This window comes from Pollachius pollachius, assembly GCF_949987615.1.
Source record: "Pollachius pollachius genome assembly, chromosome: 3".
Taxonomy (NCBI): domain Eukaryota; kingdom Metazoa; phylum Chordata; class Actinopteri; order Gadiformes; family Gadidae; genus Pollachius; species Pollachius pollachius.
In genome coordinates this window covers 17,321,164-17,346,611 of record NC_136936.1, presented here as the reverse complement: position 1 = coordinate 17,346,611, position 25,448 = coordinate 17,321,164, and the positions used below count along the sequence as shown (strand labels likewise).

At 46.4% G+C, this 25,448-nt stretch overlaps 1 protein-coding gene across 1 annotated transcript; it reads left to right on the top strand.

Moving 5' to 3' along the window:
• Positions 1 to 2,242: 2,242 nt before the first annotated feature.
• tiparp (TCDD-inducible poly(ADP-ribose) polymerase) lies at positions 2,243 to 21,755 on the top strand. The gene is made up of 7 exons (XM_079732407.1): positions 2,243 to 2,500; positions 3,370 to 4,489; positions 11,496 to 11,688; positions 12,233 to 12,420; positions 15,576 to 15,863; positions 18,437 to 18,694; positions 19,906 to 21,755. Exons 2-7 carry the CDS (start codon positions 3,402 to 3,404, stop codon positions 20,093 to 20,095), a joined length of 2,205 nt encoding a protein of 734 aa, XP_079588533.1. The 5' UTR covers positions 2,243 to 2,500; positions 3,370 to 3,401; the 3' UTR covers positions 20,096 to 21,755.
• Positions 21,756 to 25,448: the final 3,693 nt, after the last annotated feature.

The window sequence follows — 25,448 nt, the reverse complement described above, 5'->3', positions numbered from 1 at the left end:
GAGTGCCCTCACCTGACATTGTGATAACAAAGAGAACTCTTCCCATCAACGTGGGCCGCTGGCTTATTACTGACACTGTGCTCACAACTATCCCATGGCCATGTTTATGGGAATCATTTTAAAGGCCATTATTTTTCATATCTATATAATAAGCATATATTCCTGAATACTAATTTATTGTGGCAAATTAATGATTATCACTGTTTTTTGTGTGTAAAATTATTCCTGTAGACTGAGAAAACGAGAGCAATCCCGTGAGAAATTGTTTTGGTCACAGTTTGCTCAGGCACTCCTTATGCATTCAGTCTACAACTCCCAAACATAAATTGGCAGGTAGGTTCACTCTTTGATAGAGATTTGTCTGGGGCAAGTCCAAACATGAACAATAGGACGTTATGCACGTCGGACCAGGAGGAATGCGTCAATCCTGCCCGGTATGTGTTCCCAGATAATTACTCCCCTATACCCGTTCTAACCAACAGGTAAAACCAACAGGAAAAGTAGACGTCTGCTAGACCAGTGGTTCCCCACCTTTGACTTTTGGTGTACCTCTAAATTCTGCAGACCCACTCATATGTAAATGCTATCAAATAGATGAATAAACATGCAGGGGTGGAGCAAAGAGTTCCATCGCCCCCTTTATATACAATAATTACTGCAAAAAAGGCCATGGCCAGTGTGAATAGTAAATACAATACATTACGATCGAAAACTTTATGGAACAGACATTAAAAAAAGCTACAATACAATATTTTCTGAACAATATTTATAATTTATTTGTTCCAATCATCTCTATATTTCTTACATTACAACAAATGTTTATATTTCAACAATACAATCCCACGTACCACATGCAGTACCATTACGTACCACTGGTGGCGCGCAAGGACTTATAACGGGGTGAAAAACACTGTCAGACGATGTTATATTTGTATACCCCATTGTACTGCCGCCCTATGGAGCCGTGGTGTGCGACCCAGAGCCTTGCCTCTAGGCCTCTATGACATAATTCCCCCCGTGGACTCTCTCTATAGGGCTTGGCTTGTCGGCCTCTTCTGCTTACTGGTGGTTAATCTGTAGTTGCGTGTGGCTGTGCGCTGTGCGCGCGGAATGGGGTTAACGTGGTTTGCATGTCAATAGGCGTCGAACGACAGATGGGTTGCTCTTTGAACCTTTGTGTGGTTGGAGGGTGCATGTGCGTCGGGGCATGGACGCTGATAGGCTATTAATAGGTACGCGTGATTAATCCTATGAATAAGGATTTCGAATCAATCCGCGCTCAACCCTAAACACGATACTGACTTCAAAAGGCCCTTATATCCCATGCATTTTCATGTGTGGTCTACCCTTGTAAGTGGACTCAATAATTAAATTACAACCCTAAATGGTGGACGTTAAGCTGTAGGGTAGGTAGTCTATTCATAGGCTACAAATACAAATCACCTAGGAGGAAAAACTGCAACATATGCTGGTCAATAATACGTTATTGTATTAGCCCAACTGTTCCATAATGGAAAATAAGGAAACTCTACTGACGAGAGTTCTGTAATGGGGCCCAGATGACGTGTGAACGAGTAACGTACAGCCCAGTAGTAACAACGCGTCACGTTTGATCATCACTGGTAATACATTATTAATTCAAACCATACGAATGTGATATAACAGGCGACCAGCTTGGGCCGTGATTTAACGGTCGTTATGAGCGACTCGAGGCTATCATGTTGACCAGGCAGATACAACAGTGACCTGCCTAGATGCAGTGCGAGTCCTTTGTCGCCAAATCATTAACAGAACAGGGGCTTTGTCCTTTAGAAAATGCTTTTCACCCACGTGGAAAACATTGGCAACTAGCTGGAAACCGAAACTTGGACGTGGAATAATGAACCTGGCCCTATAATCTTGAGGATACAGTCAACGTCTCATATTCTCCATGTAGCATGTGTATGTGGGACGGTGAGCGTGTCTACTAAATATACTGCGTACAGATTCTTCCGTTCACCCTCAGACGATGCAACACATCCTTCATGATTATCATTCTACCCTCCTTGCGTTCTGTGTGTGCGTGTGTGTGTGGGTCTCTCTCTCTCGCTCCCTCTTCCTCGCTCTTTTTCTCTCTCCCTCGCTCTCTCTCGCTCTTTCTCTCTCGCTCGCTCACACACCAAGCCCCGCCCATGGCCAGGTTAGCGGGCGGTGATTGGCCCTCGATGCGACTCCAGACCAGAGCACACAGCGTTCCCCGCAACAGCTGCGAGCTACCTTGTTATTCCTCCTCGTCGTTACGGAAGTACTGAAGCCGGCAAAGGGGGCCAGGAGAGAAACAGGAGAGGAGCAGGGCAAGTTATTAACGGCCGCATTGTCACACGGCGGTCCAGGACAATACTACGGCACCGGTACAAGTCGAGGACATCACCAGAACATTAAAGGATTCTCCGATGTTCGTGCGGGATTATAAACACGACAGCGAGACGAGTAGAGGTGCCGAGTGGATTTTATTAAACAGGTAAGCGATGTTCTCGTCCTTTTTGAGGAAATGCATACGGGCTCATGGTGTCGAAACGAGGGCTCTCGGAGAGCTGCGCTATAATAAATTATCCAGTCTGCCTACTGCGGCGCCCATGCAGTGTTTTGGGAAAATTCAGTACGAGCCAGCGGTAGCTCCAAGTAATCGCATATACGACGGTGCTATACGTGTATCCTATGACATACAACGTTAGATAACATTTTAAACGTTTATTCACGGCTCCCATCCTCTTTTGTTCGAGTCCCCCCACCGTGTCCCTGTTTGCTGGTACGGCGGTAGCCTGTGTGTGTCTCTTTAATTTAGACAGTAGGCTACGTGCAAACTTGCTGGGGTAAGGATGTTTGAGCGGCACGTAGGCTGTGTATCAAGCCCCCGTGATCAAAATAGTCCTGAGACGTTTTGTTACCGTTTCACCCAGGATTTCTTTTATCGAATCATCTGGAAAAGCTGTTCTCACAATGGTAAATGTGGCCAGAAATGTCGACGTTTATTCTCGCCCCTATTACAAGAACGAAAATGTAACTAGGCCTATAATAAAGGTTTAATGACTTGGATAACCGCGGCAGGGAAGCGTTTCGATATCGGGCAGTAGACCGTATGCTCTACTGACTGCAAACTCCGGGAAAGTAATTTGACTAGCCTATGTTTTTCAATATTTTTCCTTTACTGTTCGCCTGTCTTTTGCCTTTATTTCACCACTGAGACGGGATCGATTTCCTCTGGTTATTTTTTTTAATTATCAGAGACGACATGCCTTTGAATTTCCAAGTCCCAGATGTGCAATGGATTAAATGTGGTTTGTCTTGTATGAAGCCTTTTCCCTCTCTCCCCTCCCGCTCTGGCTCCAGGACTGTAGGCTTATAGGAGTGCCAGGGCCACCATGGACCAAAGTTTGCATATTCTGCAGAAAACGACCGACGTCTCGAGCGACAAGATCATTCAAGATGTGCCGACGGGGCTCGCGCTGGACATGAGCTTAAGTATGGACAGACGAAACGATTTCGCGGTTCAACCGATGGTCGGACTTCCAGACAAAATCCCCCTGGTTAAACCTTACTTTAAAAAGAAACACGGACAACGAAAACTTGACACCAAATGTCTACACCGGGCTCTCGAAGACCCTATTCTCCAGACCTTGCTGAGCACGGACGCTCTGGTCACAGGCGACGGAGTGTTTGTCCCCCACAGTCAAACGAGTCGGACCCCGGGAAACATATGCGCGGCGGCGGTGGTGAAACAAACATGTATCGGTCAGGTGTGTCTGAAGAATTCGGGGGCCGGCGGCGCGGTGGCAGGGTTGTTGGCCCACGACACCGACGCGGAAATGGCCGACACTACAGCTGAACTGGAAGAGACGGAGCGACGGAGCGTGGAGCGGCCAAAGCTCGCGGGACTAGCGATTCAGAGGGTCGCGATGGATTCTAACTCTGACAACCACTGCTTTCAACTGAAGCCTTCCCTCCGCGCCGTGAGTCCAGCGGCCGGGGGGACTGTGACAATGACAACACCTACCCGGGTCACTCCCATAGTATCACCCCCACCTCCTCGCCAAGATAGGGGCATTAAAACCGGTGACCTCTTCGCCTCTGAAGCCTTGCGGGGGGCAAATTGCCTCCCCATCAAAGCGAGCAGAGGCCCTCCTCCACTCACCCAGGCCTCTCAGTCTGACAAAGGAGTGATATTTCAGAATAAAAGCGAGGAGGCCTCATTGGACCTGGTCTTTGAGCTTCTCACTCAGCTTCAGTATCATACGCACCAGTCGGACGCGGTGTCCGTTTGTGTGGATTTCCTGCAGGGTCTGTGTGTGTACGGCAGTGACTGTGCCCACCACCATACTGTGTTGCCCTACCACTGGCAGATCCACAGCAGTAGCAGTCAAACCTGGCAGAGCATAGCGGACGAGTCCCAGGAGCAGCTGGAGAGACTGTACTGCAACCCAGACAACGAACAAGTCAGGCTCAAATTCAAGTGAGTATATCTTTGCTTCCCGAACCCTTTCACCCTGAAGGTCCCACCTTTACAAGGCCTTCTTGTTACTACAACATATCGAGGTCCCATCCTCGATTGCTATGAGAGATGATGGATCACTGTTATCCTCATGATTGTGTTATGTATTTACTAGGGTTGTAACTGGGACACGTTTAACGTTGTTGATGCCAACCATGTATAGGCTGACCTGGTCATATAAATCCGGATAGTGACATCCGTGGAAAATGTGTGCTTGGTGTGGGATAACCGTGGAACGAGATTGTATAGATTTCTTAGCTCTTGTATTAACAAGCTATAGCGTGTGCGTGTGCTTGCTCGCCCTTTGGAACTGTGTACGTTGGAGCTTTTATTGCCCTGTGTGTTTCGCTTGTGTTCATGCAAATATGCCTCTGCTGTGTGTGAGTGAGCTCGTTACACATCCTGGGTCTAAATGGTACTCTATGAACAGTGTTATTGGCCAGAGCTTTTTTTTAAACCAGGAAGTGCAGCAAACCCTAACTATAAGCTGTCAAGTCTTTTGTGTAGTAGCGGTAGAGGCAGGCTGCTGGACCTCGCTAGGACTTGTGAGGTCAAGGCGGGGGAGGGGCCTTTCTTGCCCACATAGACACTGACACTGCACGCGGTTTAGACTGCCTGGCATGCAAATATGCACGCACACGGGCATACACGCATACACACACATTATCCAATTGTACAATTGTACAATTCACACATATTTTAATTGCCTATGGAGGCCAGCGGGGCAGCCTTTTGTGTCTGTGTCTGAACACGCATTCAGATGTCTGTGTGTGTGTGTGTGTGTGTGTGTGTGTGTGTGTGTGTGTATCAGTGTATCAGCATGTTTACACTTTATATTTATGTGTGTGCGCGATTGTATTGCTGACTCAGGTTTTCAAGTGAAACTCTATGCAAAGTGCTGCACAAACAGGATTTTTGCCTGTCTTGTGAGTATGAATTCTGTTGGCAGGGGGCAGGTTATCTAATGTGTAACGCATACCCTGTTCTGTAAAAGAGGAATCACCCTGGACGTAGTTTCCCTGAAATGAATTCTCAGGAGTAGCCTCCGTCTTTCAAGTTTATGTTTGGCTTTAGTTGTTTTGGACAATTGGGTTGCCCAATTAGTAGTAGATGAGTAATTATCATGACTATTTGTTTTACGTCTAACGAGAACTGGTATTTCAGACGCCTAACGTATGGACACATTTATCTTCAGAAAGGGGAATTGAGGAAATGCAACATAACACAAACTCCAAGTCTTTTCGAACTTGTTTGCACTTTTACAACACCAATTACATGTGATGATACTATGCAGTAAGGGAGAATGGTGTGAGAATGTTTTTTCTTTGGTCATCCAGCGACCTCATCTCTTGGTGGTTCCTGCTCTGAGCCGTTTGCCCGTAAACGTTGCTCATTATGCTACTTGTACGTGGACTAATGGGGCCATTTGTACAACCAGATTTTAAAAGTATGCTTCTGGGTTGGGCCTGCCGTCTTGATCTTACTGTTGTATATCTAATCAAACCTGTATTGGGAGTGGAAAGGAAAACTTTTAAGCTAATGGTTTAGCTTTCATGATTATTCATGTCTGGCCTCAAATTAAGTTTAAAACCATCGATCATATAAATAGGTATGTGTGTCTTTGTATGTAAGGAAGGTGGAATAGATAGAGCTAGAGAGAGAGAGAGACAGGAGGGCAGGCATGCTCTTATGCTCTCAGTGGGATTGGCTTTCTATAGAGATGCTATCCAACCTGTCTATCAACACTAAAATACTCGCGCACACACACAGTAGTCATCACCGACGTAACCAATACAACCCGATAATATTGCTTGCGATTTAAAGAGCAGCAGATGACTAAACAAGACCTAGTGTCACTCAATATGGAAACAGTATGGAAACAGTGATGCCTTCTGCTTATGAAGGATGTGTGCCCATATTTGATTTTGTGTGTTAAGGTGGTTTTATAGAAGTGTGTGTGTTTGTGTGTGTCTTACACCATTCCAATGTGTCCATGATCCATGGCGTATTGTTAATCCCATCCATATGACAAGCGGGAAGGGAAGTCAGGCCTAATCCGCCTTAGTCATGAACCGGGCAATAAGCAGGAATGTCCCTGTCATTGCTTGTAAACGTTGGACTGTACCACTAATCCCATTGCCGCCAACCTGCTAGTCAGTGGTTAGATAGCACTTTTGCGGGTGTTTCTATGAGTCACGCAGAAGGACAAACAATTTGTCGGATTCCTCCAATAGGGGTCTACCCTTGGAAGATGGATGTGTACGCATAGTTAATTTTAAATGAGTTATCATGGATGTTTAGATCTTTTCTTAGATAACCGCTCTTTCTGCGTATTCATCGCGCCGCTAGCTGTAACCTCATGAGCTGGGTTTCCGATTAAACGTAGAGACGGAAGAGGGTGAGACGTCGGGAGAGAAAGACCTTTATTGTCCTGGTGATAAAGACTTGCGTGTCGTTAACTTCAATAAAGAGTCACTGAGCCCCAAGGGCAGGGCGACCTGACACTAAGGGTTCATGTGAATTAATTTGTGTTTGTGTGTGTGTCTCGGTCTTGTCTGTGTGTTTTGTTTTTATTACACAAGGGTATTCCATATGAATGTTGTCTGAGTGATTATGCAGTTGAGAAGATAGTGTGTGTCTGTGTGCGTGTCAAAGCCTTGTTGTCCATTGACTGTGGGCTTTCTTGCATTGGTTGTGTTGATTGCGTGCGGAATGTGAGTTTTAGATCAAAGGGGTGTGTGTGTATGGAAGGTACAGTGTAAGGAAAGACTGCGTGTATGATTCATTGTGTTGAGGTCTAGGACGCCGTGCCTTGTCTTACTCATCAACTAACTCAACCTGCAAACAAACACCTGTTAGTTCCTCTCTGTCTTGTTTTCGTTAAGGGTTATTGCTTGTGTCTCTCTATCCATCCGTTTATCTAACTTCTTATCTCTGAAACCAAACACTACTTTTTTTAAAATTTAAATGGTGCCTAAAAACATGTAGTTACCGTTCTGTTCTCAGCAGGGCTGTTCTATTATCGAGCTTGACGCTTGGTATTTGTTCAAGGTCTGTTCAATTGTTCAATTCCTGGCAGTTTCACATTGAGTTCCGAAATGGTCCAGAAAAATCCTTACTCTCTCCCCAGGTTAACCACCTAGAGGAGAGAGAGAGAGAGAGAGAGAGAGAGAGAGAGAGAGAGAGAGAGAGAGAGAGAGAGAGAGAGAGAGAGAGAGAGAGAGAGAGAGAGAGAGAGAGAGAGAGAGAGAGAGAGAGAGAGAGAACACTGTGAACCCTTCTCATCACACAGCCAGAGGGACGATCTTGTGCAGAGAGTAGGACAACATGAACAGGACATGTCGAGTCCACACTGTTCACTTCTCTCTTTTGCTCTCGGTCTCTTTTATGTATTTATTTATATGTATTTTATATATAAGGTTCATAAGCGGTTGGTGTATGGAAGTTGACACTTCAATTTCATTGTGTGTATAACATAGTACAACAGAATATAGATATTTGATGGAGGTAGCGAGTGTGTCAAACACAAATGGTAGAGATGTGAGTGCGTCCACCAACAGAAGTTGTCAGCGGTTTTGGTTCACTGGTTGTCTCACCTCGGTGTGACTCGATGACGTTGGCATGTGTGTACATGAATGTTTTGTAAGTGTGTGTGTGTGTGGTGGTGCGCAAGTGTGCAGTGCAAGGCACATGAGTCTTCTAGTTTGACAATCACAACAGTATGACTGATGATGGTATGCAGGTCCCTGTGAGAACGCTGAGAGAGGCGTGGTTGTAGTGAGTTAGTCTGTACAAAGGGTAGGACTCTCTGATGCCATATTGCGATCGAAGCAATGTATTATTTTATATATGTGTGTGTGTGTGTGTGTGTGGATGTATGTTATACTTTCTTTCCATAAACCTTGTTTTTGAGTGTGCCTCCCCCTGACTTATTGCCCCAACGCCTAGGCGAGAACTAGCCAATTCAACCACACTCCTTTATTGGGTCCAGCTGCTCCTCTTCTTCTAAAAGGGTGTCTTATCTTTCTTTGGTTAGGTGGAGCTAAGATGTGTCATCTGAAGATCAGTGCTAAACCTCCATAATCTACAATAAAGTGTCTCTCCAGCTTCTCCATCCCTGTTCGGCCAAGAGTTTAGAATCAAACCCTTTCAAGAGCTGCGAGTTTAACGTACAGTGAGCAGTCGACACTGAACGTGGCTCCAAGATGCCTTTTTGTGTTTAAGGGTACGCTGTTTCCACGGAAATGCCATTCCTGTTCTCTTGTTCTCTCTATCTGCCTCTCTCTGTTTCTGTCGTTCACAGCCTAAAAAGTGTGTCATGAGATTTCCCGTTTGTTTGTGTGTTGTTTGTCTCCCTAAGTACAATAACTCCATGTCCAACTCTTTCAGGCAAAAACTTGTTTTAGCACGTTGGCTAATGAGTACAAACTTGAGTTGCAAGTTCTGGATCTATGGTTGTGCCAGTGGGGGCGTGTCTTCAGTTATAAGCAGGGCTCCCGATTGGCTCCTGCACCAGAACCATAGATCCTCAGTGCACTTAATTTAACCAGAGGAATTTTATTTTTAGAACGAGGCTAACTGGCCTGGGAGAGAGGGCAATAAAAGAGAGAATGAGGTTTTGGAAATCATTGTGTGTTTTTGTCTGTCTGTGTGTCTATTATGATCTTGTTAGTCTGTCTAATGGGAACTCAGTTTGTGATAGCTGCATGGAATTGGAGTTTTGAAGTACATTTCTGTTTACATTGAACAAACGTGTGTGTGTGTGTGTGTGTGTGTGTGTGTGTGTGTGACATACACACACAAGTATACCCATACAACAACACACGGAATGCTCTATTTGTTCTGTCCGAACAGAGCGAGCGCAAGATAAAATGGAGACTAATGTGAAGCTGAATCAGGCGTGTTTGTTTATGTATTAATTTTCATGAGGCTTGCAATCCTTTCTCGAGGAAAGATTATTCAGCCCAGCAAACAGAATTTTGAGTTTCTACAAAACATTTATTAGTTGGCAACACATCAGCCTGATTTCACAAACAGCATCGAGGGGCCAAGTCATTTTTAAAGACAACGACAAATAAAACAAGAGAAAGAGAAATAACCAAATGACCCAGAGAACAACAAAAAAGGTCGAAACCAACAGGGCGATGAAAAACTTGTGAATTTGTGGTGGTCTAAGGGTGTGAAATTAGAGGCATGACGTATGACCGTTCAATTCTGGTCTCTGAAACACGGTGTCCCCTATGTTACTACAGTACTTATTCAGAGCTATAGGGAAACATGGTTGTTTGTTACTCCCACGGGAACCCTCTGAGAGCTCTGCTGGGGTTGAATTTCAGCCCAGCCCTGAGAAGGTGATTTGACGGTAAGTAAGGCGAGGCAATGAAGAATAAGCAGAACAGAGAGGGGGGACGGAACAAAATGGTGGAACAACCGAGAACACAGAGGAGAGAATGTACAAAGTGGAGTGACGGAACAGTCTGTGTATTTTGTCGGGGTTTTTATTTATCCGACCGCTATCTGGCCCCGTCCTCCTTGCCTTTTAAACCCTTAGGGTTATTCTTACCCATCTATGACTTTTACCAGAGACGTTTAAAAAGATTTGAAAGTATGAGGATCAAGCAATCCATTGGGATTCTATAATTTAGAGGATATATTAAACCAATCCTAAAATCTGTTGTGACAGACTGTATGCTTCATTTATGTTTGTTGTATTGCTGTCAGTCGATATATCCTGCTGTGTCTCCTGTTTTTTACGGTTTATTTGCATAGCAGCACTCTTTTACCAGTATGTGCTTCTGTTAATATCGGAGTCACATGTAAATATCAGTAAACAACCTGATTCATACTGTGACATACAGTCATACCATGACTGGGTAGAAATGGCCTCCACAAATAGCTTGAATACGGTAGTAGGTGTGTTTAGTCTGATCGTGAGATGACTCAATCTTGTGTGTGAGGAACTGCGTGTTTGCTTGTAACCCAATGACTTGTTTTAATAAAGTATAAAAACTCTGCTTCTGGTGGAATCTGGTAAGAGGAAGCTGAATGTAACCTCTGTATCACAGCGTCTCACTTCTCCAGGCCATAACACTAATGAGTTGACAGAATCACACCCTCACTTCCTCTTGGGTTTTCTGTCCATTCTCATTCTCTGCCTGTCTTTCTGTCCCTGTTAAGTTGATAGTCGATTGTTTTTGTTGGGAAATCACACACACACACACACACACACACACACACACACACACACACACACACACACACACCCACACCCTTTGACACTGCTTCCAATTAGTTTTCCAGCCCAAAAAATCTATTAGCCCATTAAACATTTTTGCGTGTGCTTGGCCTCTTAAGCCTCAGCATGCAAGTGAACAGTGTGCATTTGTGTGAAAGAGAGAGAACACATTAATCTACTACAAGGCCTCTGGCAAAACCCATTCTGGGTCAGACATGGCCTGATACCATTTACAAACAGACACACACCCAGACCTTTGAGGCAGACAGGTTAGCATGGAAAAGAGCCAAATCTCGCTGGTTGTTTTGACACACTGAGATTAATAAATGGTGTAAGTGCAGTAATAGCCCAGTGTTCGTCTGCCCTGTTTTTTTTTCTAACTAAGATAAGACAACCTTCAATTCAGGACTTACTTTGAATTTGGTATTGTACGCTGCTTGTCAGTAGAACCCCAACACGGCAATGAGTTTGATGAACACACTTTTGTCCAAGCCATGTGTGTGTCTCAGCGGAAGACCTAGTGACTAGCTTCTTGCTTTGCGGATGCTTCTGGTGGCGAGTTCAGAGTGTGACTGAGCCACCACAGGATCCAGTAACAGGATCTTTGAACACGGCTGGCTATCCGTTTTGTACCTTTTTGAGCGGATAGCATCATGTTGACAGTGTGACTCTTGCTGCTGTTGTTGATTTGACATCAGCATGGTGGTAACTTGGAGTGTGTGTGTTCTCTAGGGGTCGAGTGTTCTCCCTGGACTTCGGGGCCTTGCTGGTGTGTGATATGGAGTTTGACCGTGTCCGGAGGCTGTCCACGCCCCCCAGCCCAGCGAATACACCCCCAAGCCCCAGCCCCAACCCCGTCCCAAGCTGCCACACCGTGTGGAAGTACTACTGCAGAGACAACTTCGGCTGGAGGGAATACTCAGAGGTGAGCCGTGTGCATGTGTCACTCTTTTGTGTGTATATGTGTGGGTCACTCTTTCTGTGTTTGTGTGTGTGTGTGTGTGTGTGTGTGCACTCACAGCCACACATTAGTTCTTCTCACAGCAGTTAATTGACTTACTGCTTGAGTAGAATCAATTTGTTCACACACACATGCAGACTCTGGAATGCACTCGCACACCCAGTGCCTTCTTGACACAGCGGCTCCAACTGCCATTTATTCTAACAAATCACTTAAAATCAACTGTGTGTGTGTGTGTGTTTGTGTGTGTGAGAGAGTTGGTTTGTTTGACATTTGATCACTTTGTGATTTGGCGATGACACATGTTAGCAACTTGTCTCTGCTAAGTGAAGGCTCCTGCCATGCTTCAATGTCACTCCACCTCACCCAACTCCCTCATCCCCCTCCACCAACACACAAGTGCGTGCATGTGCTGTGCAGTGCATACAGGGCCGTCAAAAGAGCCCTCTAGTGTTTTAAATAAGCTCAATATCTCTTTCTTGTTTTTTTTTTCTCCCCCCCCCCCAAGCCGGTGGTGAGGTTGATAGAGGAGGCAAGCGGCCGCGGGCTGAAGGAGGTGCGCTTCATCACGCTGCAGAACCAGTACATCCTCAACATCAAAGAGGGCTTCCAGCAGAACGCTGTGTTTGGCTTCCGCCGGCAGATCAAGAAGCGCCCCATGTACACGTCGTCGGTGATGCTGTCGCCGCACCTGCAGTGAGTACCGACGATAACGAGGGCTGCATCGCAGCCCCATTAGTAGACTTGTTTGTTATAAGCGGCGGGTGACGAAGAACCTGTTGGATGTTCTGGTAACGCCTTAATGCTATGGTTGCTCACTGATCCGACCGCTGTTGTGTATATTGATTCCTTATGGTGCAGAAATACAGAGGGTGCCAGCTAGAGTCAAGCTAAGTTCATAAGAGATGTGTGTCTTTGATTTGTGTTTGTACAATTCTAAGGAATTGCAGTTGAATTCTGATTTTGTACTACTTTGACACTGCCCCCCGCTGCCAGTGTATGGGTGAATTGTGTTTGGTGCCCTGTTTGTAAGTTACGACTTCTCGAGGAATCTTCTGAATAAATTCATACTCTAGTGATTTGTTGTCGAGAGTCTGAGTCAAAAGCCACAGCGTTCACTCCAGACAAACAGATTTGGAACAACCCGGCAGTTGTGTAACAATGTAATCACGTTATCCTTTATTAACACCGTAAGCATTCAGCCATCTGACTGCACACTCAGTATGTAGCGCATGTTCCTGCATTAGCTTGTGCGGCTTTCTTTTCCCATCAAGTGCAAGTTCTCTCTCTCTCTCTCTCTCTCTCTCTCTCTCTCTCTCTCTCTCTCTCTCTCTCTCTCTCTCTCTCTCTCTCTCTCTCTCTCTCTCTCTCTCTCTCTCTCTCTCTCTCCTCTCTCTCTCTCTCTCTCTCTCTCTCTCTCTCTCTCTCTGCACTCACACTCACTCACTCACTCCCCTCTCACACTCTTTCTGTGCCAGTGGGCATGTGATCCACTCTCTGAGCTCTCTCTTTAAGAGTGCCCTCCCCCCTTGACACGAACACTAGCTAGCCCCGGAACACAATACCGGCAGCGTAGCGGCTTTCTTGCTCCCCGACTACAAATGTTTCCTTCTCCTCAGCAACGTCCTCCCAACACACACATACACACACACACTTTTGATCTTTGTATTTCCGCTGCGCATTAGCATTAGCAACCACGGGATTACATTAGAAAACGCTCCGTAAACACTCTGATCAGATATTAGCAGCAGCAGCATGAGTCACCGCAGAGCCCACTAGCCCGCGCTACCACCGCAAAACCCGGCTGCTACCAACAAGTCTGAACCGGGGAGGGAGAACGCAGATAATGAGGGGGGGGGGGGGTGGAGTGAACAGGAGAGCTGAGATGAGGAGAGTGCATGGGTGTGAAGGCAAGCCAGTTTAAATTATTTGTTATATAAAAAAACAAAACAGCGGCTAAGGGCCCTTCTGGCTGCAAAGGCATTCCTGTCAGTTCCCCGCACACGGGACCTGGGACAGGCCGTTCCCACCATGTGCCCCCAGCCCAGTGGACAGAGGGGGAGGGGAGACGGAGTGACGGAGTGGAGTGGGTGATTGAGGCTGCAGTGTGAAATGTGACTGTGGGAAGATGGAATGTGGAGTGGAGCATTTGTCCTCGGGACATTTTCACTCGTTTTCCTACTTGGATTCAAACCCCATCTAGCAGCCTTCCTGCACTCGCCTCCTCCTTCCCTCTCCCCTTCTCCTCCTTTCCTCCCTCCTTCCCATCCCATTTTCTTTATTCAGCTACACGTGTGTGTGTGTGTGTGTGTGTGTGTGTGTGTGTGTGTGTGTGTGACAATCTGTGCCAAGCTCAGGAGGTTGAGGTCATTAGCTTGATTGGTCTCTCTCTCTCTGTCTTCCTCTCTCTCTCTCTCTCGTCAGATGACTTCCTCCCTCTCACCCTGCACATTTCTCCTTTGTCTTCTTCCCTTGTCCCTTCTATTTCTTCCTCTTTATTTTGGTTATTGTCCCATTTCTCTCTATCCCCCTTTGTTTCTCTGTATGTGTGTCTCTCACTGTCACCCTACTTCCATCAGGCCCCATCATTCTCTTGTTATCGCTCGCTTTCATTTCACACTTGTTTTCTTCCCCCCCCCCCCCCCCTGCCTGGGATCTTTTCAAAGCACGCTCAAACGGGATTGATCGCAGAGAGATATCTCTGGGCTGGAGGGACGAGATAAGGGAAGGGGTTCATCATACCAATCCAAGTCTCTTGACAACACACCAAGAACACCGAATCACACAAACACAACACATAACAAGTGATGGTGCTAACAGCATTCAAGACTGTGGCAGCCACCATAACGTGGCAGCCAAACTGCCGTTATTGACTCAAATGGGAGACTAGTTATTTTTGTCTCTCTCTTTCTAGCTGACACGTCCGTGACAGCTTTACAATGACATTCTACTCCCCCCCCCGCTCTCATTTTCCTTGCCCTGCACATCATTCTCCCTCTTTCTCTCCTCTATCGCTCTCTCTCGCTGTCTTTGTTTGTCCCTTGAGCTCTGCCAATCTTTTCAGTGTGTCTTACTTTCAGTCAGCCTTCTGTCTGCTTCTGTTTCTCTTTCTTTCTTTCTTTCTTTCTTTCTTGCTCTCTTTCTTGCTCTCTTGCTCTCTTTCTCTCTTATTTATATATATATATATATATATATATATATATATATATATATATATATATATATATATATATATATATATTAGAGAGAGAGCAAAGCGTGTTAGTGGTCATGTATGTGTATGCGTACGCGTCGGCTCTGGGAGTCGTATACACAGACCCCTGACACCCCCTTCTGCATGGTGATGGACTGATTATGGTGAGCTGATGTCATTGTTGACAGTCGCCACGTTATGATTTTATTTGGACGCGCCACACTCGTTCCCCGCGTCGGTTCAGTGCGTCGGACAGCCAGCGATGTTTATGTTGAGATGCCGCGGTGATTGGGGGCTGGAGGGGAGCGAAGGCAGATGTGAGCTAGGGAGCTGTGTTGTGAAATGTCATGTCGTGGCCGAGGCTGTGAGACGGTGGATTCCCATCTTCACTAAGGGCTGGAAGTGGTTAAATGGAGAGAAAAAGGCCCATAAAACTGGATTTTGATTGTGGCGTTCATATTACACATGTGGCAGTCTTTGTATTTGTTTGCTGGTTAATAAGTTAATGGGAAACAGCGGCTATAGTGTTAGCCATTTTAAAAGACGACCAACCACGGTTTCCTTTCAATGTCAATATTTGCAGAAAGCTGTCTCGTGAAATTGTGATGTCTCCATACCTCTAACGTTCCCCTTTCTCTCTCTCTCTCTCTCCCTGCAGGACTCTAGGCGCCCTCTCCTCTTCTCCTCACCCCTCCTCTTCCTCGGCCGAGCAGCTCTCCAGCCCTCTCCCGCTCTCGCCCACCACTTGCAACCCCCCCACCCTCTTCCCCGAGACGTGGTTGCCCATGGCAGCCAGCCAGGACTTCCTGCAGGTGCCGGTCTCCCGCGAGGACCGGAGCTACCGCACGGTGTACAGCCTGTTCCACAAGACGGTGTCGGAGACCAAGTTCAGGATCCTCAAGATCCTGCGGGTGCAGAACCCCTTCCTGTGGGAGAAATACAAGAGGTCAGTTCCTGTCCCAAAAGGCCTGGCTGCACTTCAGCGGCAGTCACTGCAGCGCGGACGGAGCACTATATAATACTTTCCGCACACATGTTCCTTTTTTGCTCTGGGAGGTGTTGCAGAGTTGGCGTAGTTGTTTAGCAGACAACTACAAAGGCTTTTTTTGGTTCTTGGAAAATATTGCTTTGCCTCGGTTTCCTTGAGTGGGAGAGATAGCAGGCGGCGCCGCAGAGAACATGATGCCAGTATAATTATTGAGGATAGAAAACCGCTAAAATGTCGGGTTTGCAATTGCTCATGAGTCGTTGCACTTGTGTCAGTTGTTGTTGTGTGCGTAGGCCATATAGGTTTGACGTCTGCACATTGAGACATTGGGCTGATCATGATGTGGATGTTGCAAGCAGTTGGAAATTTGCAACTTGCTTTAAAGAAATGAAAGCTTCTATCCTTTATAATTGGCAATGTGAATATTGTGAGTTGTGGATCTTCATGGAGTCAGAACCACAGCATTGAAACAATAGACTATTAAACAAATTAATAATTAATTAGGTTCTCTGGTAATCTCAATTCAAATTCAAAAGGGTTGGCGATGTCGGCGATACACTGGCCACTTGCATAATTCACCGGGTTACTCTGGCAAAGATCAAATGAGTCCCTGACTCATTCCCAAAGTAAAGGAAGCATGCTCAACGGCCGCACATTTAAGGACGCTACGTCATAGAATGCCGACAAGCACTGTTCCAATGTTGAGAATGCTCGGAAATCCGCGCCCTTTTTCGCATCCTTTATTTTTGAGAATTCCGGGATTTTTCAAGGATGCATCGATGGATCCTCAACAAGCCAAAATACCCACAATCCTTTGTGTTCACGCGTTGCGTGGGGTATTTACAAATTGCGTCTGGAAACCAATACACATTGCTTTACACAAGTGAAGTTTTTGAACGTTTTCAGAAATATTTTGTGCCGTATTGCTTTTTATAGATTAATCATGTAAATGCAAAAAATTAACCTGTGTGATTTTTTTTTTTCCAAACGTCTTTGCAACGTAATGATAGGCTATATTATGCATGGATTGATTTGTTTTAATATGCAAGTAGCTGGTGTTTAAACAAACTACTGTCGCCAATAACAATTTCAACAATTAAAATATTTACCACTGGAGCAGTATTAAAAAGCGGAAGCGGAAGCGTTTCCCCACTAGCAAGTCGTTCCAAACTCTGAACGCTACAAACGCTAGACAGCACTCTAGCCATCACTCTAGCCTCATCTCCATAGGAAGCGACTAGCAAGGAAGTGTTCTAGCAAGGTTGCAGCCTTCACTTTGGGAAACAGCCCCTGCCTTTCAGGTTGCGGGGCCGGCAAATCAGCTGCACAGCAATTTAGTAAATTGAGCACAAGCAGGAGAGATGCAGTAAGAGAGGAAGGCGGAGGCAGTCAAATGAGACGCGTGGTTTGCGTGAGAAGGAGATGAGTGTGTGTTGAAACGGGGGTGGGTGCAGAGCGATGATTTAGCTGCTGCTGGTTGTTCCTGTTGTGAGTGTTGTGTTAACCGCTCTGGTGGGATGGGTGCTGCAATTCTCATCAGCTGTGACAGTCAAGCATCACAACAACTGCCACCGCATGGTTTCATTCCAATGACCTGGTGTGTGGGAAACGGTGTGTGCCTCTGTGTGTGTGTGTGTGTGTGTGTGTTTGTGCGTGACTATTCGCTCCTGGGTCTCAGGAAGTGGTACCCTGCCGCGTTTCAGTTTCCTTTTCTCACACAATGGATGTGGTGGAATGACTCAGGTTAGCAGAGGGGGTGTGTGTGTGTGTGTGTGTGTGTGTGTTTGTTCAAGGCACGCGTCATGTGCCTGCCTTTGCATGTTGGTGTTTCGGAGCACTGGATGTCGTGTTGTTACATGTGTTTTTGTGTGACCCGATTTGCTCATGAGGATGACCTGTTTAGAATGTTGATGGTGTGTGTGTGTCAAGTCACAAACTAGGGGTTATTTGAGGTCAGTTAGGGGTCTGTGCTCGTGTGTGTCTGTGCACCGAATGAGCCATGGCAGATAAGCGTATGGAATGGCAGATGTTCAAGTCAGTTTTAGCACAAACTAAATAATGTTAATAATCCTTCCTCTTTTAATGGCAGGATTGCCTCCGGCAAGGTTACAAATGCATAACGATGAGTTTATCCTGGTGCATTAGATTTTTCTGTCAGGCACGCCCCTGAAAAGTGGCTCTGTTCACCTAGACGTCCAGAATCTTAAATAGTAATCAAAAGAAAATCATCTTCCAGCAGCACTCTGAGCATTCAGTGACATTGTAGTGTCTCTCTCTCTCTCTCTCTCTCTCTCTCTCTCTCTCTCTCTCTCTCTCTCTCTCTCTCTCTCTCTCTCTCTCTCTCTCTCTCTCTCTCTCTCTCTCTCTCTCTCACCCCCCCCCCCCCCCCTTGTTTCTCCCCAATGTGCCTATAATGTCCCTCCTACCTCCACTGTCCCCCTGGGTCGGCAACTAATTAGTTATGTTGTCCGAGCCAAAAAGCCGAGGCTCCCCTCACCGTCTCACGGCCTTGTGTCGGCTCCGCCCCACAGGAAGAAGGAGTACATGTCCCGGCGGCTCTCGGAGATGGACCGCATGCTGAGCGAGCGCCACCTGTTTCACGGCACCTCGGCTGACGTGGTGGAGGGCATCTGCAAGCACAACTTCGACCCGCGCGTCTGCGGCAAGCACGCCACCATGTTCGGCCAGGGCTCCTACTTCGCCCGCAAGGCCGTCTACTCCCACAACTTCTCCAAGCGCTCGCCCAAAGGGGTCCACTGCATGTTCCTGGCCAAGGTCCTCACGGGCAGGTGCGTAACCGTGGCGTGTGTGTTTGTGTGTATGCTACTAAATGGATTTGACTGCAATAGCTACAAAATGACACTCGTTAGGTTTTTCGTTGGACCATGGCATATTCCACGGTTGTGTCCCATGACCACAGCGCTCATGTTATAGCGCTGGCATTTTAAACCACTGCATGCACGCACGCACGCATGCATCGCGTGCCCATATCCCACCGAATTCCCGTCAACGCATGCCACTACATTGGGGCATTGATTTCAGCAAGGGTGCACTCCCACACCGTAGTTTTTGTGTTTTTTAAGCCATCCACAACCGTCTTAAAATGGAAGCTTGACGAGCAAGATGGCCTGCATTGCACGCATTCGATGTGCATCTATGGAACGCTTGCCTTTATCCGGCTGGCTTTTAAATTATTGTCTAAACCTATAGGGTGTGTAATGACGCTGGGGGGCAGGAGCAGTTGGCCTTGAGATAAATCTTGACTTGCACCGCACTGGATAATCATCATATATATATATATATATATATATATATATATATATATATATATATATATATATATATGATGATTATCCTAACACTCACGTTATATATATATATATCGTGAGTGTTAGGAGGCTGAAGGGTTCTCAATGTGTTTTTTGCATATGATTTGCGATCGCAATCAGAGACACATTGTTTTGATATGGACTAAAGGGAAGGGAATGCACAGGGAGACGAAAATGTATTTGTATGTGTATGTATTTTGTAGTCTCATTTACATGAAACATGGAAGTTACTTGAATTGAGTATAGTCTGTGTTTGTGTGTGTATTTGTATATTAGGCTAGATATATGGTACTAAATAACAAGTGACTTTTGTAATTCGAGAGTTAAAGTGGAAAGAGACGGAGTAGGATAGTCATTGGTTAAACAAAGGCAAGCCAAAATGTAAATTCCGATAAATGTAAAAGCCTATTCGGATGGAAGTATAGACCAAATTGAATAATAATAGTGCCACAATTGATAATAGTAATAATAATAGCTATTCCAATTTTATTTCTAAAACCAGTAGAACAAAATGCTTATGAAATGCACTTAAGGGAATGTGTCATTGAATAGAAGTGTCATCATGGCATCGGTTTGAAGAGTTTATCCCCACAGTCTCTGGCCTCATGCAAACTCACCCTGGTGACACGCGGCTTATCTCTGAACCCTGTGCCCTCCCTCTCTCTCTCCAGGTTCACGGTGGGCAACCCGTCCATGCGGCGCCCGCCGCCCATCAGCCCGCGGGACGCCTCCAGCGACCTGTACGACTCGTGCGTGGACAACTGGGTGGACCCCCAGATCTACGTCATCTTCAACGACGACCAGAGCTACCCATACTTCATCATCCAGTACGAGGAGGTGCCCTGCACCGTGGCCGTGTGAGCAACGGCACGGGGGCCGGACCACCCCCCTCCCATCGGCTCCCCGCCCCGACGCCCACCCCAGCCTGGAGTCTGGGGGCCGGTTAGCATTTGGATACGCTGTGAAAAACACAACAAACAGGATACAAGACGAAACAAAAAGAAAACAAATGGATGCTTTAACCCGCCGTGGAACAGGGGGATTCTGGGAAACGACGGGCTCTGGCGAATGCTTGACATTTCATGATCTACAGAGCATCTCCAAAAACAAGTGCTTCGACTCCTGCCCCAAATACGATGTGACCCATATATGCACTGGACAGACGCACAGCGGAGGACGTCTGCGGCCTGCGCCCGCCGGCCGGCCCTTTCTACGGACCGCAGCACGTAGAGACGGTCCACGCTCTGTTTGGATGGAAAATATTGTGACTGGATCTTACCCAACATCTTTACCAATGACTTCTCACGGAAACCAATCCCTGTTACCGCACCCCGTCCGACCGGGGTCAAACTGAATCGGGACAAACTGGATTGAACCGGTCCGGACCCGACCCGAACAGACCCCCCCCCCCCCTCCCCTCCCCTCCCCCCACCAATATCCTGTTCGCTAATAAGAAAATAAAACAAAATAAAAATCGTAGTACTGTAAACCCACCGGATGAGTGAACTTCTATCTAGAGGCTGTAACAAAAGAAACCATCATCACCAATGCGTAAACTAGTTCTCGGATCGTTGACTCTGGCTGCCCCCCCCTTGTAGGTGTGTGTGAATGTGGCTCCTCTACATCACGGCCCCCGCCCGACCTGTTCTACGGGTTGGCGCCCTGTGCCGCCGCTGTGAATGACTCGACCGGCCCAGCTGGAAGCTCCTCAAGAAGGCTGCACTCAAACCACTGGAGGCCTGCACACCTAGTTACCCTCCACCCTCTGGAAGAGAGAAGCCACTGACAGTGAGAGTGGGTCGGGCCTTACCTTGACCTTTTTTTTTTTTAGTTTTGTTTTAACATTTTGTTTCTTTTTAGTTCTTTTACTGTGTTGTGTGAGTGGATCTCTGGCATTGAGGGCAGCCGTTCTGTGGCCTCGTTTCACTGCACAAAGGAGAAGTAATGCTTGACTGGGGCCTGGCGTTCACACAGACATTCAGGTCGGCTGCTGCCCCCCCCCCCCCCATGTGAGGTTTTGCATACAGCCAGTACTGTTCCAGTAGGACGTCCTTTTGTCTTTCTTTTGTTTTTTGTTTTTCACCCCAATGTCAGCATTTTGCGTTCCTCATATGGGATTGAAGAGTGTACAGTTTCACTGAGTCTTGATGCTGTAACAGCAGCAGTGTTTCGTCATTTAAAAAACAAACTCGCTAAAGTTCGTATCTCCCTCCTTACACCCGATCTCTCTCTCTCTCTCTCTCTCTCTCTCTTTCTCTCTTTCTTTCTCTTTCTCTCTTTCTCTCTCTCTCAGAACGCTCTCTCTCTCTCTCTCTCTCTCTCTCTCTCTCAGAACGCTCTCTCTCTCTCTTTCTCTCTCTGAGACAGTAGATCTTTTTCTTTTTTTGGGGGGGAGGCGGGGGGTGAGACAAACTGTACAGATGTTCTCCTTGTTTATATTGACTGTGTGCCTTTTGTTCATAAAAATGTTATTTATGTTAGTTTAATGTAACATTGATTAAAATAAAGAATTATAAAACATAAAAAAAACGACCCTTCTGTATCTGATATCTTTTATTCATTTAGCAAAGCAAACAGGCTATTAGCAATCATGGTAATATTCCTGAGTCAATAAGAAGATGCTAATACCTTGGAGAAACAAAGGATGTGTGAAGGTGTTATGTCTATCTAATGACCCAATGTTTGTTTCAGACCTGGCAGCGTTTCATTAGTAATGGCTTCCAAATCCTTTTTCCTTTTTTAAAATTGTTATTTTTTTAACTTTCCTTTCACATAGTTCATTAACTTTCTTCTTCTAACTCTGTGTCTCTCTCTCCGTCTCTTAATGTCACTGTTTCCTTCCCGCTCTCTGCCTCTCTTTTGTGACTGTATTTCCTGTTTGCTGCGTCAGCCTCCGTGGCTAATGGGCTCCAGAGCAGCAGGGCCTTGCTAGCGCAGGTAGCCTTCTCCCTGGCCCTGAAGGCAGGCATGCTTGGGTACGAACACCAGGCCCGTCCCCGCCCCCAACCCGAACTCTGGAGCTCATTTCACCATCGTTCTTCTGATGACTACGCCCCCCTCCTCTCTCTTAACCCTTTCCATTTCACTGTTTCATTTCTCTATTTTTTTTTTTTTTTTTGTTTTTCTGTTCCCTGTAATAGAAAGCGTTAGAAGATGGTTTTGGTATAACACTGGACCCTGCTTTTAGTGGCCCGGAGCGCAGTCATCCAACACAACAAGCACTAAAGAATACTACAAATCAAATATTGACACAATTTTCTGTCTAAATCACTCTTGTACGGGAGGACCTCAATGACATGTAGGTGACATTTCACACCTTCACGAATGCAAGCACGCCTCTGTGACATTTGTTCCACTGTCTTCCTTTCACTTAACATACACTATTTTTCACCATAGCAAACAGTTTTTATCCCTGCCTGGCATATCATTTGCTTCCAGTCTGCAGTCTCCGTGTCATGGAGTGATGTTGCGCTGAGCTGTGCTTCTCTGTTGTCTGATGGATTTGGGGGGGGGTAGGGGGGTTCATAGAGAGATGGACAAAGGAGGTGGGGGAGGCTGGGGGGTGGAGTCATGCTGCTGCTGAGTGTCTTCTTTGCAAGCTGCATGCATGTCTGCACTGGGACTGCTTGCAAGATTGTGCAGGTTGGCCTGTGACACGCACATCATTTCTAACTCTCCCACTCTTTCTCGGTTCCTTTCATTTCGCTGTTCGCATGTTACTTTTCCTCCTCAAGACCTTATTTTCCCCAAGTTCACTTTTTATTACGTTTCATTGATTCATGTCCTTCTTGTTGTTCTGTTCGGTTCTTTGCTCTCTCCGTTTCTCTCGCTCTCTCTTCATATCACGCTCTCGCTCTCTCTGCATCTCTCTCTCTCTCTCATCTCATCTCTCTCTCTCTCTCTCATCTCTCCGAGTCGTGCAGCGGGCACTGGCAGGGGTTGTATGCCTGACTTGCCCTCTAAGAATCACTGCTGGCACACAAACACCGTCCCCCTCGCTGAGTGAGGGGGCAAAAGAAAGAATTGGCAGATGACTAGAAAGGAAATCTAGGCAGGGGAAGGGATAGGTGAAGGGGCTGGAAAAGTAGTGTGTGTGTATGTGGGAGATCAAGCTAAAAAGGGATTCATTGAACTATAGCCTGAGAGCGACCGCCGAAACATGAATTATTCAAAGGATTGGATTATTGTGTGAGACGCTTGACGCAACCAAATAGCCATCTTTCAGACATGCATTTGTGTGTGTGTGTGTGTGTGTGCGCACGCACTTGGGCACCCATACTTTGTTTTTAATTACCTGTCTGCAGGTCAGGACTGCTTATATGCCTGAGAGATTAAACCAGGCCTGTTAAACGATCAAAGCGCTTAACCATGTTAGATCTCATGAATCCATCTGGAGTCTTGTGACCATTGCTCCGCCCCTCATCAGTGGGTTGTGTGTGTGTGTGTGTGTGTGTGTGTGTAAATATACGCAATCACATTCATTTGACTCCAGCTTATTAAAACAATGGCTATGTTCTCCGTCATGTTTCGTTTTTCGTTTCCTTCTCTATACACACACACACACCACACACACACACACACACACACACACACACACACACACACACACACACACAATTTAGTGTTCATGCAAGAGCTTGCAAGAGGAAGCATATGGATACACACACACACACACACACACACATGCGTCCGTGCGTAACTGGATATCTGCAAAAGCTTTGGTCCATGTGAACCCAATATCTGACTGTATTGCTTTCACACGCATACCCCCACTCACACATGGACACGCAAATGTGCATGCATGGTGGCGAACACACATGCGCACAAATACACACACGTACACAAAACATCCTCCCTTAAGCCCGGGTCCATATTGCTCCAACCATGCCCAGCTGTAACCAATGAACATTCCAGTTGTTGGGGCTTCCCCCCACCCCCCCTCTCCTCTTCCCTCGCCATCATTTCATATTTCTGCCTTAAGCTTTAAGAGGGCCAGCAGCCAAATATGGTCAGGCTTGTGTCGTGAACTTTGAACAACCTTCTAAACCGGTGCAGAGATCGTGACCCCATAAGACCCTACCCGGGGCAGGGCTTTAGTGGAGGCTTCGCACGGCCAATAGAAAGAAGCCTGGCTGTGTCCGTGTGCCACGCTACGCGCCAGATGCAGAGTTGCAGGCTGGGTCGGGGGGCAGGGAAGCTTCTGTGACCTCTGCTTGTTGTTTCGGTTCTTCTTCTGTGACCTTGCAGGTTTGCCGTTTGACTCGGGGTGTCGACTGACTGCTGTCAGTCAGGATTTCCTGAGGGTCCACTCATGGCGGGGTATCATGAGAAGACGTGGAAAAGCTGACTACTGTGAGTATGACCAACGTTGTTGACATCCTGCAATATTGTGCAATACACTACTCACTATTTCATCTCTTTATCTTCCCCCCACCATATTGCTTGGTCTTCTACCCTTTAGTTTTCAGTGTCTGGTGACTGTAGGGAGTTTCTCTTGTTTTCTCTCCCCTGCTCTCGCTCTCTCTCTCGGTTGTGCTCCACCGGTTTCGCTGTCATCTCCTGTTTATCTAATTGGGCCTCAGAAGACATCAGACAACCAGAGAGGAGGACATGAGACTGACAGAAGAGGAGGAGAAGGAGAAGGAGGCGGGGTAGTAAGCTCTCCAAACACATGGGTTGGAGGAGAGGGAGAGGGAGAGAGAGAGAGAGAGAGAGAGAGAGAGAGAGAGAGAGAGAGAGAGAGATAGAGGAAAAAAAACAAGATGGGGTAGAGAGAGCTAGAGAGAAAGAGAATTAACCATTAGTAGTTCAAACAGGCGGGTAGATTCAAATCATTATTTGCCTTGACTGTCTGTTTGGAGAGCAATGTTCCTTATGTATGATGTCAATTCGTCTCTGGTTTCAGGCTTCATGAATAGTGCAAATACAAGGTAGTACGGGTAAATTAGAAAATTAACAAGGCTGACTAGTCGGAAGAAAACCACCAGACAATGGGGATGGAAATCCACATCTCTGTTACTGCTGTCATATTTCTTCTGTGTTTGCAAGAATTAAACCCTAAGCTGTGGTGATACATGGGGATATTGATTTGAAAGACCAGGAATAGGTAATTAGATATTCCTCTGCCTCTAATCACATTACCTCATCATGCAGTTCTTCAGAGCAGTACGAGAACCAGGAATGTTTTCTGTGCATCCCAAGTCAAACAGTGTGT

Coding starts and splice junctions, on each gene's coding strand:
- tiparp (XM_079732407.1), top strand. CDS start 3,402: ATGGACCAAAGTTTGCATATTCTGCAGAAAACGACCGACGTCTCGAGC. Junction 4,490..11,495: donor CAAGTCAGGCTCAAATTCAA/GTGAGTATATCT, acceptor TGTGTTCTCTAG/GGGTCGAGTGTTCTCCCTGG. Junction 15,864..18,436: donor CTGTGGGAGAAATACAAGAG/GTCAGTTCCTGT, acceptor TCCGCCCCACAG/GAAGAAGGAGTACATGTCCC.